We start from the raw sequence: 12,587 nt of genomic DNA, 5'->3' as shown, positions 1-12,587 counted from the left end.
TCGACAAATCTGTTGCATTCTTTGAATACATGTTTGAAAGAATTTTTTTAATCTCTTGGCAACAAATCTTCTGCAACCATAATCTAATCCAAAACGAGCATGTAGAAATATCAAGGCTACTATCTGGGCCAAAACTATCTTTTCCCTGTTTGGTACCTTCTTTTTCAGAAAGATAGAGAGTGAATTAGGAAGGCTTAATGCCCATGTATTACCTTGTCGAATGGGTACTTTCATGCCTAAAGTTAGATTTTTTTTTTACTGAGAGAATACATAGGATTAGTAATGACAATTAGATCGGGTTCACCCGAATCTAGGTAAATATGTCCCAACCCGATAACAATTTGCCCTATTGAAATCCAATCTGGTTTTATTATTGATTGGGTTTTATCCAATCTAACCTATTGAGTTTTCTAAGGATCCATTTGATATAGCTGATAAAAATAAAACTTTAGTCTGTAAAGTTTTGTATAATAGATTTTTTTAAAAAAATTATTATTAAAAAGTTAATAAGTGTTTGGCTGTAAATAAAAAAGCTGTATTAAATACTTAATGAGTTTTCATATAAACTAAAATAGCACTATTAAATATTTATTAAATTTATATATAAGTTACAAAAATTTTTTTTCCTAAAAAATCATAAAATTTGGACTTTTTTAAAACAATTTAAAAAATTATTTTTTTAATCAACAAGTGCTTGTTAACTTTTGTCAAACATCTTTATTTTTTAACAAAAGAACTTTTGATTAAAAAAAAAAAAAAACTCTACCAAACAGGCACTAACTCAATCTAATAGATCTTGTTAAGAAAAATACAAAATATATTACATTTTGCCTTAAAAATATTCAAGTATATACTAGTTAAACCTGAACATGAAATGGGCACAAAAATTATAAACCCAACTCAAAACTAGTTTAATTTTTCATACCCATCCAAGTTATCAGGTTTTTCAGATATTTGATCCTATCCGATTATCATTCCTAATAGGATTAAGAAAGAATGACATAGAATCGAACTCGCACTTGAAATAGTTGTGGCTTAGCTATTTATAGGCACTTCTTTCTTAATCATCATCAGCCTCACTTACCTTAGATTAGTTAATGGGTAAAATTTTTTTATTGTTACATGGTTGAAACATTCCCATATATTTACCATCCAATGGATGAGCAATTTAAGTCGATATCAGTTTCAACTTTCTTGAATCCCATATTACAAGCCAAAAAAAAGGTATGAAACACATCGAAACTTTACCCACATTACTGGTACATCTTCCTATAACCAACCTCCCAAATAACTCTTTAAAACCATCAATCATTCCTATACCAAACCTTGTTTAAAGAAAATATTCTCCATTATTAATGTCTACAATAAATGTTTAAGTTAATATGCTTAGATATTGTCGAGGTGAATATATATTTTTAGAGACTTTATCACACATTATCAAGTAAACAAGTCTACTTTTGCAAATGTAGTACCTAATAAACGTAGGTCTCTCAAACATTTCTCCCTCTAGTTTTTCCAAACAAGCAAAATGGATGTCAAGTCTCATGTATCAGTTTATCTTATATATTATGTATTGCACACCCAAAAACCATTTTATGTTTATAGACAAAGGTCATGTGCTAGTCACCTGACTTATACCTGATTTTGCATCCACAAAAAAACTAACTAATAATAGTAACATAATAAATTTATAAAACTGGTAAGTCAATTGAGTTTTTAGGGAGAATAAATTTTTTAATTTAACGAGTCAACTGAAATATTACAGAGAATGTATGCTTAAAAATTTCACTACAAAAGTCAGTAAATAAACTAATTTCATTATTGATAAAAATAAACTCTGTAAATACGTTTTACGACTATCGACAATTCATATATAAAATATCTAACAACAACTATAAGTATCATTTATAACCAAACTTTGTTTAATTTTTGACAGGGCATTAACTTCTCATATCAATTTCCAATGCTAGTCTTTTTTTATGAGAACCCCTAATTCTAGCTATTTCATAATAAAACTTTACACTAAAATTACTTTTACTCTAATAATTCCAATCAATCTATCATCAATTTGAACTGCAGGATCAACTGATAAACTAATAATTTCAGCAACTATATCATTAGAGATACAATCTTTAAGCTTCGCAAATTTCAATAGCCCTTTTAAAAAAATTCAAAAACTTTAAAGCCCAAGTCTATATTAAAATTGTTTGCCACAACAAAATTTCTAGGAAGCCTCCTTGTAAATGATCATTTCATAAACTTATTCCAAATAAGGCTACATTGAAGCAAGGTTTCACTTAACAATAATCGTATCCAGACATATAAAGAGTAATTAGTCTTTTAGCCACTCGAACATTTTCTTCCCAAAACTTTTCTTCACAAATTCCCCTTGTTATAAAGCGACCTAATTTTTTAATTAAAACAATTGCCTTCTCATAATATCATAGGCATCAAACCAAACAAACCAAAGATCTTGCACCATGTGGCGTCGTAGCATGGAATGGTCGAGGCGATAACAAGGCATACCAAGATTCTAATCATAACTTTTAAACCTGAAAATTTGATGATTAAGCCAGCTTCCATTTGTTAAACTACCACACCCTCGATGGCGATCTCCAACCTAATTGATGCTCCATGTACTTGCCTTTGCATGATTCAAAAGACAATTTAGATAATCTTCTATTTACATTGAAATAATGATGTCTAACTTGTCTCCATTGGTTTGTCATATCAATCAATAAATTATAATACTTAAAAATATATAGTCTTTAAATTGAAAAATATCTGAATAATATTAAAATAATATCAAGATAATAAATTATAACACTTAGAATACATACAAATTATGATATTCAAAATAAAAAATAATATATTTTAATAATATTATAATCATGTTGATTTATTTTTATGTTTCTTATAATTTGTGCCACAAAATCGTGATGTTAAATGGAAAATTATTGTTAACATAATTTTTTAACCTTTAAATTTTTATAATTTTAATTTTTGAGTCATTTTATTTTAATATATAAAACATACTTGAACAAATTTATAATTTTATAATCAAATTTATAGTTTAGCTACAATAATAACTAAAATGAAGATGTCATCAAGGGAAAAAAAAAAAAAAAGAAGAAGATAAATTTTAGAAAAGTAATTTTGTAAATTTTAAATATAAATCCATTGCTAAAATGATTAATTTCTTCCTCTATTATACTAAAGATGACTCAAACTAAAAAATTGAATAAGCTCACTTCTGTTTATTAAATTGAATTATATTTTAATCTAGAAAGTATAAAAATGAAAGTTACATTAAAAGTAGAACTTATTGGTGTATGATGCAAATTCACTTTTTATTTTTGTTTGATTCATATATGTAGATATAAGTAATAATTTGTTAAATCAAATCTTTGAATAAAATAATATAATAAGAATATAATATTTGAGTAGAAAAATAATAAAAATATTTAGAATGGTAAATAAATGATATCAAAAAGGATATAGATCCCCTGCTTGAGTTTTGGATTCGTATCTTGTCTATACTTTCCATTTAATTGTAGCCATTTTTTTAATTTATTTAATCTAATAGTCAAAATTGATGCCACATTATTTAATAATGATTTTCACATGATCATTATTACAACAAATTATTCAATGTATTTAGTATTAAAACACAATAAATATAAAATTACAGTGACTTTCATTTTTTTATGACTTTTTTCTTCATCGGAGAAACTTTTTACACAGATATAGAAGCTTTCCTTTGGTTAACGTGGTTGGTAACCATGAAGAATTCATACACTTTAATATATACATCTTCACGGAATATTATCTAACATAACTTTGAAGTGAAACTAATTACCCTATTAACAAAAAATAAACAATAAAAAATAAAAAATCAACGGTGATTTTTGAAAAAATTACAAGAAAAAAAATTAAAACTTATTATTGAAATATAAAGGGGATTTTACTCACCGAGTTGGAGATGACTATTGGTTTTACTCAAAAGCTTCAAATCTTGAGGCTTTTTCCGTCTCCTCCATTGATACTTGTTCCTCTAGGTTAAACTCGGATAAATGCTTCGAACGGCTTTTGGTGCTTCTCTAACAGAGTCGAACTTAAAATAATTAAAAAAAAAAAAAAAAAAATAGTTGTGTGTATTACTGCATATGAATTGAATTTTAGAGATAATGTGAAAATCCTGTGCCTTTAGATTTGATATCAATTAATTTCAACCATTAAATTAAATGGATTTGAAAATAATAATTAAGATTAAAAGACAAGTATAGATGAAGATTCAAAAATAATAGGAGATGAGTTACCAAAAAAAGATAGGAGATGATTTGGATTTATCATTTTCTTTTCTTTCTGAAATAAAAGAAACTTGATTAAGATCAAATGATCACTGGCACAGCATTAGGAAGTTAACCATTCTGGCTATTCCTTCATCAATGACTTGGTCTTTACTAATGACAAAGTGTCTCTAGCTAATACATGAGCTGCATATATTTATCAAAATTTTTTATTAGTTCTTTTGTTTTTATCAAAATTTAGCATGAATTTTATCAAAGTACATTTTGCAAATTAAATTAACAAAATCTAAGAGGTTAAAAGAAATTTATAAATTAAAATATCACAATATGGCATGAATAAAAATAAAAATAAAAAAATCATTTAGGCATATATATAAAAATAAGAAAAATAAATTCAATGTTATTATAATGCCTTTCAATTTAAAATTGTATTGTTTTTTGCTAAGCAAGTGTGAGGATTATATTAATTTGTTACAATATTAACCTTTAAGCCTATTATATCTACATGCCATAAAAAGACTACTCCAAATCGAGATTTTTGTTTCTATAAGAAAAAAAATTCAAAAGATTTAAATATCTTAACATATCTATGATTAAGACAAGTGGAGATTCTTAATTTCTAACAAAATGAAATATCTAAAAAAATCTAAATCATTACCACATCATTTCACAGAATTGAATATGAATAGGCGGTTCATGATGGAAATACTGTTCGTATTGATAAGAATAAGAACAGAATTGAATATGAATAGACCGTTCATGATGGAAATACTGTTCTTATTGATAAAAACAAGAACTAAAAAAAATAAATGGTTAACATAAAAGATTTTTCTTTTTTTTTCTTTTTTTTTGGGGAAATGATTAACACAAAAGACTAAGGAATGTTTTGTCCAGACAAACATAAACCAATGCTTAAAGTGATGAACTGCCTTCAGTGTCTCATCCAAAAGAGAGAAAAAATGAGGAACATTAAAAATGTAATCCAGCATGAATTACAAATCAACAGGCAATAACAAAATAAAAATAACATAAAGTCAATTGAGATGAGATCCTCAAAGTCAGAGAAGAGATTTTGGACAGGAAGACAGCGTTCGAAAATTAAAACTGTAAATGTAGAAGAAACAAAACCAAAATACACATAATAATCGTATGATTAAATATTTAATTAAATTAATACAGATATTCCTCACGCTTTACATGCTACTATTGTGATGTTAGAAAAAACAAAGCGTATAAAAATATCTTGAATATATGCAATAAATGATCTGGATCGATCAAACCATATACATTTTAAAAAGTTTTACAGATCCCTCTTAATGATACCAGGAAATACAGAATATGAGAAAAACCATTTTTTCTCCACTAACATTAAATATATGATAAAAACAATCTCCTTTTTTTATCTAAAAAAATATATTTATTTATTCATTTTTACCTTTAAACATCACTCTTTTAACATTAAAAAAAAAAAAAACCAATTATTTAAACTCTTACTTCAATCAATAGCATATAATATAGTTAAATATATATATATATATACACATCATGATCCAATGTGCCAAACGAGTTTGTTTTAGAACATTTTTGTTAATTAGTCAATATTGATGATTTAATTAGTTGACACTGTCCCACTAAGATATGGGAACTGGATAGATGAACAAAGCCATAATCAAAACAAAATATATAATATAAATATATAAAACAACTAAATCTACACACACATCACACAAAGTGGAAGTGATATGTCAAATTACTATTTTAATAGGTCAACCACATCAGAAGGCCGAAGCGGAGATTCTGCCACTTAGGTTAATATTATCATTAAGATATTCTATTTAATAAAATACCTAATTTAAATGTGACCAAGGTAAAAACCTAGTTGACAAGTGTTATGCTTGTTTATTTTTTTCTATTTATGTTTGATTCTATAACAAAACGACAATATCGATAATTATAAAAAAAAAATAAAAAAGTATCTAATTTAAATGATATCATATTATTTTAATATATTTTAATTTCTTGTTAAATACCTAATTTAAATGATATCATATTATTTTAATATATTTTTATTTCTTGTTAAATCAACTCTGATTGGAGGAGTCAAATTTACATGGGACTAACTAATAGTTGTTATAAAGAATGAACTGGTTTCTTTTTTTTTCTTTTTTTCTTTTTTTCCTTTATAAATTTGATTGATAATTTCTTTTAAAAATTTGATTGATAATTTATTTTTTTATATGTGGCCATCAATATAAACGATATGGCTTGCGATATAGGATGATATTTGTGTGAAATTCTGACCGTCTCTTTGTTATATCAAAATTCTCCATAGTAAACTTATTAAATGATAGATTATATGGAGAAACCATATTAATGTTATTTTAAATTGCTGGTGCGATTCAATTAATCATGCACCTTCAATATGCAGCAAGCTTACCATTGGACTCTGCATGTGTATAATTGCATATAATGCTACCCACTGCATTTTTTAATGAAAAAGGTTCTCCTGGTTCTAGCATCATAGAAAAACTTAAATATTCAAGTGCACCCTCTAGAATTTTTGTCAACGTTAATATATATATATATATATATTAATGCTGAGATGGGCGAGATGGTCCACCAATTGTTGTGCCAACCGACCCACCTTAACAAAATTGTACATACATATATATATATATATATATATATATATATGTATATGAATTCTGCTAATCATATCCTTTCCTCTCTTTGGATTATGTTGACAGCATGACATGACAGATTCATATTGTAAAATGGTACTATTTGTAGTAAAATTTGAGAAGGATACTAGCTGAATTGCTTAAACTATTGTCTATAAGAAAATTGTGATCATGCCTCTCATTATAAAATGGAAGATAATTGTAGGAAATAAAATTTATATTATATATATTGAAAGGATTTTGCTTTTGGCTTAATTGTAAAAAGATGATTTCAAGATAAGGACGCAACGACAAACATATATGTATAAATTCCTACTGTCACTTTTGTACACGCCACGAAGACAGAAAGCTTTCAAGCCAAGTAGAAATTCTAGCGTAACATCAAGATTTTTTTCAAGGGATAGTTGGATTCCCCAAGGCATGAAAAGGGAATGCCTTATCCTCAACAACTTGCATTTAAAAAAAAAAAAAAAAAAAAGAAAGAAAAAAAGAAAAAAAGAAAAGAAAGAAAAAAAGAAAAAAAGAAAAGAAACATCCAAAAGGAAAAATGGCCTGCAATGGTGTGAATGATTTAAACTAGCATTTTCAGAGTGCACAAACAAAATCCCCACTTGTTTCTAAGTCATCCATGTCACCATCAGCATCTAACTCATCAAGATCCATACTACCTCCAAGAAAATGGTCACCAATTTTGGGACCCTCAGCTGGTTTCCTAGCCTCTTGAATTATAGACAGTATTTCTTCTATACTTTGTTGCCCTGACTCATTTTCATCCTCATTTTGCAGCCCACCATCATTTTCATCCATGAATTCTATTGGCAAGTTCTTTAAGAACCACGGATGCTTCTTTATCTCTGGTATGGTTATTCTCTGCATAAAAATGGTAAACCAGATGAATAAACACTAGAATTTTGTAATATTGCATCTAATTATTAGCTTATTACCTTCTCCGGGTTAGCAACAAAAATCCGAGACAGAAGATGTCTGCATTCCTTGGAAACGCGTACATAGTCCGGTATTGAATAGTGTACGTTTAGAATCCGCTGCAATTAATCATTAGCATTTCATTTTTAGCCAGAAAACGAAACACTTAATTAATATGGGGTTAAAAAGTACCACATTTTTTTTTTATTTTTTTTTTAACTAAAAGTTCAAGTTTATAGAAGGTGGACCTATAATTGTACACCATGACCAACCTGAAGTGTTTTTCTGAAGTTTCTTGGATCTTCTGGATCTTCAAAGGGATAAGCCCCAACCAGCATCACATATAAAGTAACCCCACAGGACCATACATCTGCAATCTATGATTCTCAAGGATAAGAAAAAATAAATAAATAAAGCTATCATTGAGATTAGGTGACCAAAGTTGGTCTTAAAGAGATTAACAACCAAAAAAAAAAAACAGGGAAAAATTTTTTGACCAAAAATAGTTATACCTTCCCATCATATTCTTTTCGTGATAAGACCTCTGGTGCAATATATGCTGGTGTTCCAACGGTTGATTTAGGTTGTGAATGCAAAACAGATGACTGTAAATCGTACACCAAAAAAAAAAAAAAAAAAAAAAAGTAAGCAATTGAAATTAAGATCAAACATGTATTCCAAGTGTCTTTTTCTAATCAATAATTAATTAAGTAGTAAAGTTTTTCATTGCCTTAGAATAACCAAAGTCACAAATTTTGAGACGTGGAGCTGAGCTTCCATCCAGAAGTGTGTTTTCCAACTTTAGATCTCTATGACAAATTTGCTATAACAGAGTAAAATATAAAAATAAATAAAAAATTCGTCAAATCAGAAAGAGTGGTGACAATCAAAGGCAAAATTTAGTTAGGGAAGGAGGAAACTAATTGCATATGAACTTTATGTTCGCGCTAACAACAATACCATGGAATGACAATAGCTGACTCCAGAAATCAGCTGCTGGAAAAAATATCTTGCCTGGTACAAAATCCATAAGAAGCAGGAAAATATATAAGAGGTAACAAAACAAATAATATAAATGCAGAACATTGCAAACATTTATATCTGAAAATAATATGTGGTAGTGTGCAGCAATCAAACAATATATAATATATTACATATGAAATGAAATCAATATCTCAACTTGTATGTACATTATATTTCTTGAAGTTCCTAACAACACATCAGAAGAAGTGGTCCCCCTGTGAAACGCTTATTTTAAACCACTAAAATTTGCTTCAATTGAATATTATTCCGAGCTTAAGATGGAAAAAGGGGCATGTGTTATTTATATATGTATGATATTTATCAGCCATCCATTTTAGTTTACCTCATCTTCACTGAATCTACCAGCATTGCATATTCTTTCAAAAAGTTCTCCTCCTGCTGCATATTCCATGACTATGGCCAAATGGGTTGGAGTTAGTAAAACCTGCACATATTAATTTCAAACTAGTAAATACAAGAAAGGAGCTCCTTTAATCAATCTCACAGTAGATATATAAGTGTGTATATATATATATATATGTATATTTATACATATATGTTAGAGTAGAAGCCAAAAAAAAAAAAAAAAACATAAAGTCAACAAAAGTAAATCCTTTTACATCACATTTTTTTAGTCATGATGAGGTTCCATTGTTGCTTTCTAATTTTCTTTTTATATTTTTGCTCTTTTCGCATTTGGAATTTTTCCCACATGTGGAAGCAACGCTACAGAATAATACCTGAGGATATGTTCATGTAGAATATGGCCTTTATCCCTTCTCCAATACCAAAACATAATAGAGTGGGGTGGTGTGGGGGAATAACAAGAAGTTAATTCCCAAAATTAATTATATACTTCATCATTTTTAATCTCTTTTCTAGTTTGTATTACTTCTCAATATCATATATATATATATAGATATATACCTTAAGGAATAATACTTTAGGAAAAAGGTTTTATATATTGCTACTTCTAGACAGAAAAGGAATGTCAAATTCATGAGCATATTATTTAAATTAGAGTCTATGAATGAAAATAACAGCAAAGGGTGTTGAAAATAAATGGAAATATATATATATATATATATATATAAAGCACATTCTTTTCAAAACAACAAGCATATTACCTCCAAATGTTCTATCAATTTGAAGAGAACAAAATTTAGCCTCAAAATATCTTTTCATAAAGATTTTTAAGGCAAACCACACATCAGTCTAAAATAAGGTGAAATAGGCAATATGACCACAAACAAAGGGAAAGAAAATGACATATTTATTGAGATTGAAAATTACAGAGCTATACCTCTTTAAACCTTATAATATTGGGATGCTTCAAGGATCTGTGATTCATAATCTCCCTCTGTACATGCTCATCAATCTGTTATCCAAAAAACCATGTCATACAAAGTATAAAAAAATAAATAAATAAGATAAAACTCATATGCAAAAGAATGAATAAATGAACAAACAACCAAAAACCAATATATTTTTCACTGGAAAACTGCAAAAGTACAGAGATTCAAGCAGAGTTGAAAACATAACAAGCTTGTTATTGCATTTTCATGAACAAAAAAATAAATGATAATATACATAAACATATATGCATACCTTGAGCCCCCGATCAATAAATTTGACAGCATAAAGCTCACCGCTCCATTTATCTCTAACCAGTTTGGCAACACCAAAGTTCCCAGACCCAATATCTTTCAATATCTCATAGCGCTCCATTTGTTAGTAGCAAGCTACAAAAAGCCTCACTGAATCTCCAATGGAAACTAAAACTGTTTTTATAAAACAGTATCAGTAGTGAATTCTCTCTCTCTCTCTCTCTCTCTTCACTTGCTTGCGTTCGGCATCTCCATGGTTTTGTTTTTCTTTTTCTTTGAAAAGCCTCTGTGAACCTGCAATTCGAGAAGCAATAAAGCTGATTGGGTTTATGCCACCCTCTTAGCCCCCAGTGGGGTTGCCAATTAAAAAGTCTTCGTGGAAACAGCGAGGAAACTAAAGAAAGAGCCGAAAATCCATGTGTCAGTTCCTTAGTGGTTCGAATTTCGAGCAAACAAAAACTAAACAAGTCGTGGCCGATATCTCCAAACTGCGCGCAACTATGTCAAAAAAAAAAAAAAGAAAAAAAAAATACTATTACTAGTATTATTATTATTATTTTTTTTTGGGGGCACCAATGCCTTGTGAGTCAGGCTAGAGAAAAACCATCGAAGTGAAGTATGTAAAACGACCCAATCAGAAAGAGGTAGGACTGTAGAAATTTTAATGCCTTAGTTTCAACTTCTTCTTTTTTCTTTTTTCTTTTTTTTTCTTTCCCATGATTTGCATTTTACCTTTTATATAGCATTGAATTGGCGTTGAGGATAATTTCTTCTATGAGCCGGATATAATTTAGGAATGAAAATAATGTTATAATTAATATAATTTAGTAATTAAAAAGTTACTAAGTCAAAGTTTTTTATTGATATTGCACAATCACTTGCGTACATTCATTGTATAGGTGATATATTATTGCTACAGACTATTAATCACATAGTAATTTTAAATCTGATCCACAAGCTTTTATTTTAACTTTGTGTAACATTAGAAATGATTATAAAATATTTCATGTACATTTAAAATGGTATAAATGATTTGATATTGTTATTTCATACAAAATATTTTCGTAAGTGTTGATTTTTTCAATAATAAAATAAAAGATCCATGAGTTTTATTTTAACGTTATGTAATGTTATTAATTATTATCAAATTCATACACATGTCGCTTGATAATTAAATTGGTATAAATGATTTCTATAATTATTTCATATAAAATTTTCTTTGATCTTTTTAACATTAAAATGAGGAATCCAAACTTAATTTATTGCTTAAGAAAACAAAACAGTAATGCTTTCATCTTCATCTTCGCAGGGACAAAAGGATTTATATAAATTGAACCGAAAAAAAAAAAAAAAAAGGAAGAGGTAAAGTTCAAAAACATTGAAATTATAAGGATATTGTCAAAAAGTTAATAAATAAATAAATAAATTAATAAATTGCAATCAGTTCTCTGAACTAACGACGTGTCGTCTTGGGAATTTAAGACCAGCTGTTCGTGCAAACGTGGCGAGTAAGGAAATAATGTAGTCTCGGGAGAGTAAAGGGAAGGTTTTCCGGACAGAAAGTTACAAAAATTCTTGTGTTTTACGAGGAGAGGAAGATAAGGTGACAGCAGACGGAACAATAAAAGATGACGTGGGCGGTGGAGAGGGGAGGACAGTGAGATATGGTGATGACGGTAGGCAACTTGACGTGGTGGGTCCCACTTTTTTTGAAGATTGTGACGAAACGTGCACACAAAACCGTGCCCAATTAACACGTTACACGTGGTCGAACAAATAACAACTAAGTGGGTTGCTTTCTGTATAAATTTCTTCTTGTATTTTTTTGGAATTTACTTAGTCCTTTTCAATGTCGTAGCAGTAGGATTAACTTCATTTTCTTGAGATATTAACCTTTAATTTTGTTTTCTTTTTTCTTCTAATTTTATCGACCAGAAGTGTTTTTTTTAATCATTTTCAATATTTTTTTTTTTCAGTATTTCAAATCTATAATGTTTCAAATATAAAGCAAACCTCATTTTACAATTATAAAATTTTTAATA

General features: G+C 28.3%; 1 protein-coding gene across 2 annotated transcripts; it reads right to left on the bottom strand.

The window, feature by feature from the left end:
• Window positions 1-7,266: 7,266 nt before the first annotated feature.
• Window positions 7,267-11,034, bottom strand: LOC107425296 (serine/threonine-protein kinase SAPK2). Of its 2 annotated transcripts, XM_048480030.2 has the most exons (9): window positions 10,547-11,027; window positions 10,242-10,316; window positions 9,282-9,383; window positions 8,876-8,929; window positions 8,646-8,738; window positions 8,428-8,520; window positions 8,188-8,292; window positions 7,936-8,034; window positions 7,267-7,861 (listed from the first exon to the last, which is right to left on the bottom strand). In XM_048480030.2, the coding sequence occupies exons 1-9, from the start codon at window positions 10,664-10,666 to the stop codon at window positions 7,577-7,579; spliced, it is 1,026 nt and encodes a 341-aa protein (XP_048335987.1). In that variant the 5' UTR covers window positions 10,667-11,027; the 3' UTR covers window positions 7,267-7,576. The 2 variants fall into 2 exon arrangements, with proteins under 2 accessions (XP_048335987.1, XP_048335988.1); XM_048480031.2 differs by lacking the exon at window positions 8,646-8,738 and having other exon boundaries at window positions 10,547-11,034.
• Between the last annotated feature and the right edge of the window lie 1,553 nt (window positions 11,035-12,587).

Source organism: Ziziphus jujuba, chromosome 7 (assembly GCF_031755915.1).
Source record: "Ziziphus jujuba cultivar Dongzao chromosome 7, ASM3175591v1".
NCBI classification, from domain to species: Eukaryota; Viridiplantae; Streptophyta; class Magnoliopsida; order Rosales; family Rhamnaceae; genus Ziziphus; species Ziziphus jujuba.
The sequence above is the reverse complement of the archived record's forward strand: the minus strand, read 5'-3'. Positions and strand labels throughout refer to the sequence as shown.

Excerpts from the sequence above, each read along its gene's own strand:
- LOC107425296 (XM_048480030.2), bottom strand. The coding sequence starts at position 10,666 with ATGGAGCGCTATGAGATATTGAAAGATATTGGGTCTGGGAACTTTGGT. Across the intron at positions 8,930-9,281 it reads GTAGATTCAGTGAAGATGAG|GCAAGATATTTTTTCCAGCA; the intron begins GTAAACTAAAAT and ends ATTTTGTACCAG. Across the intron at positions 7,862-7,935 it reads TTGTTGCTAACCCGGAGAAG|AGAATAACCATACCAGAGAT; the intron begins GTAATAAGCTAA and ends ATTTTTATGCAG.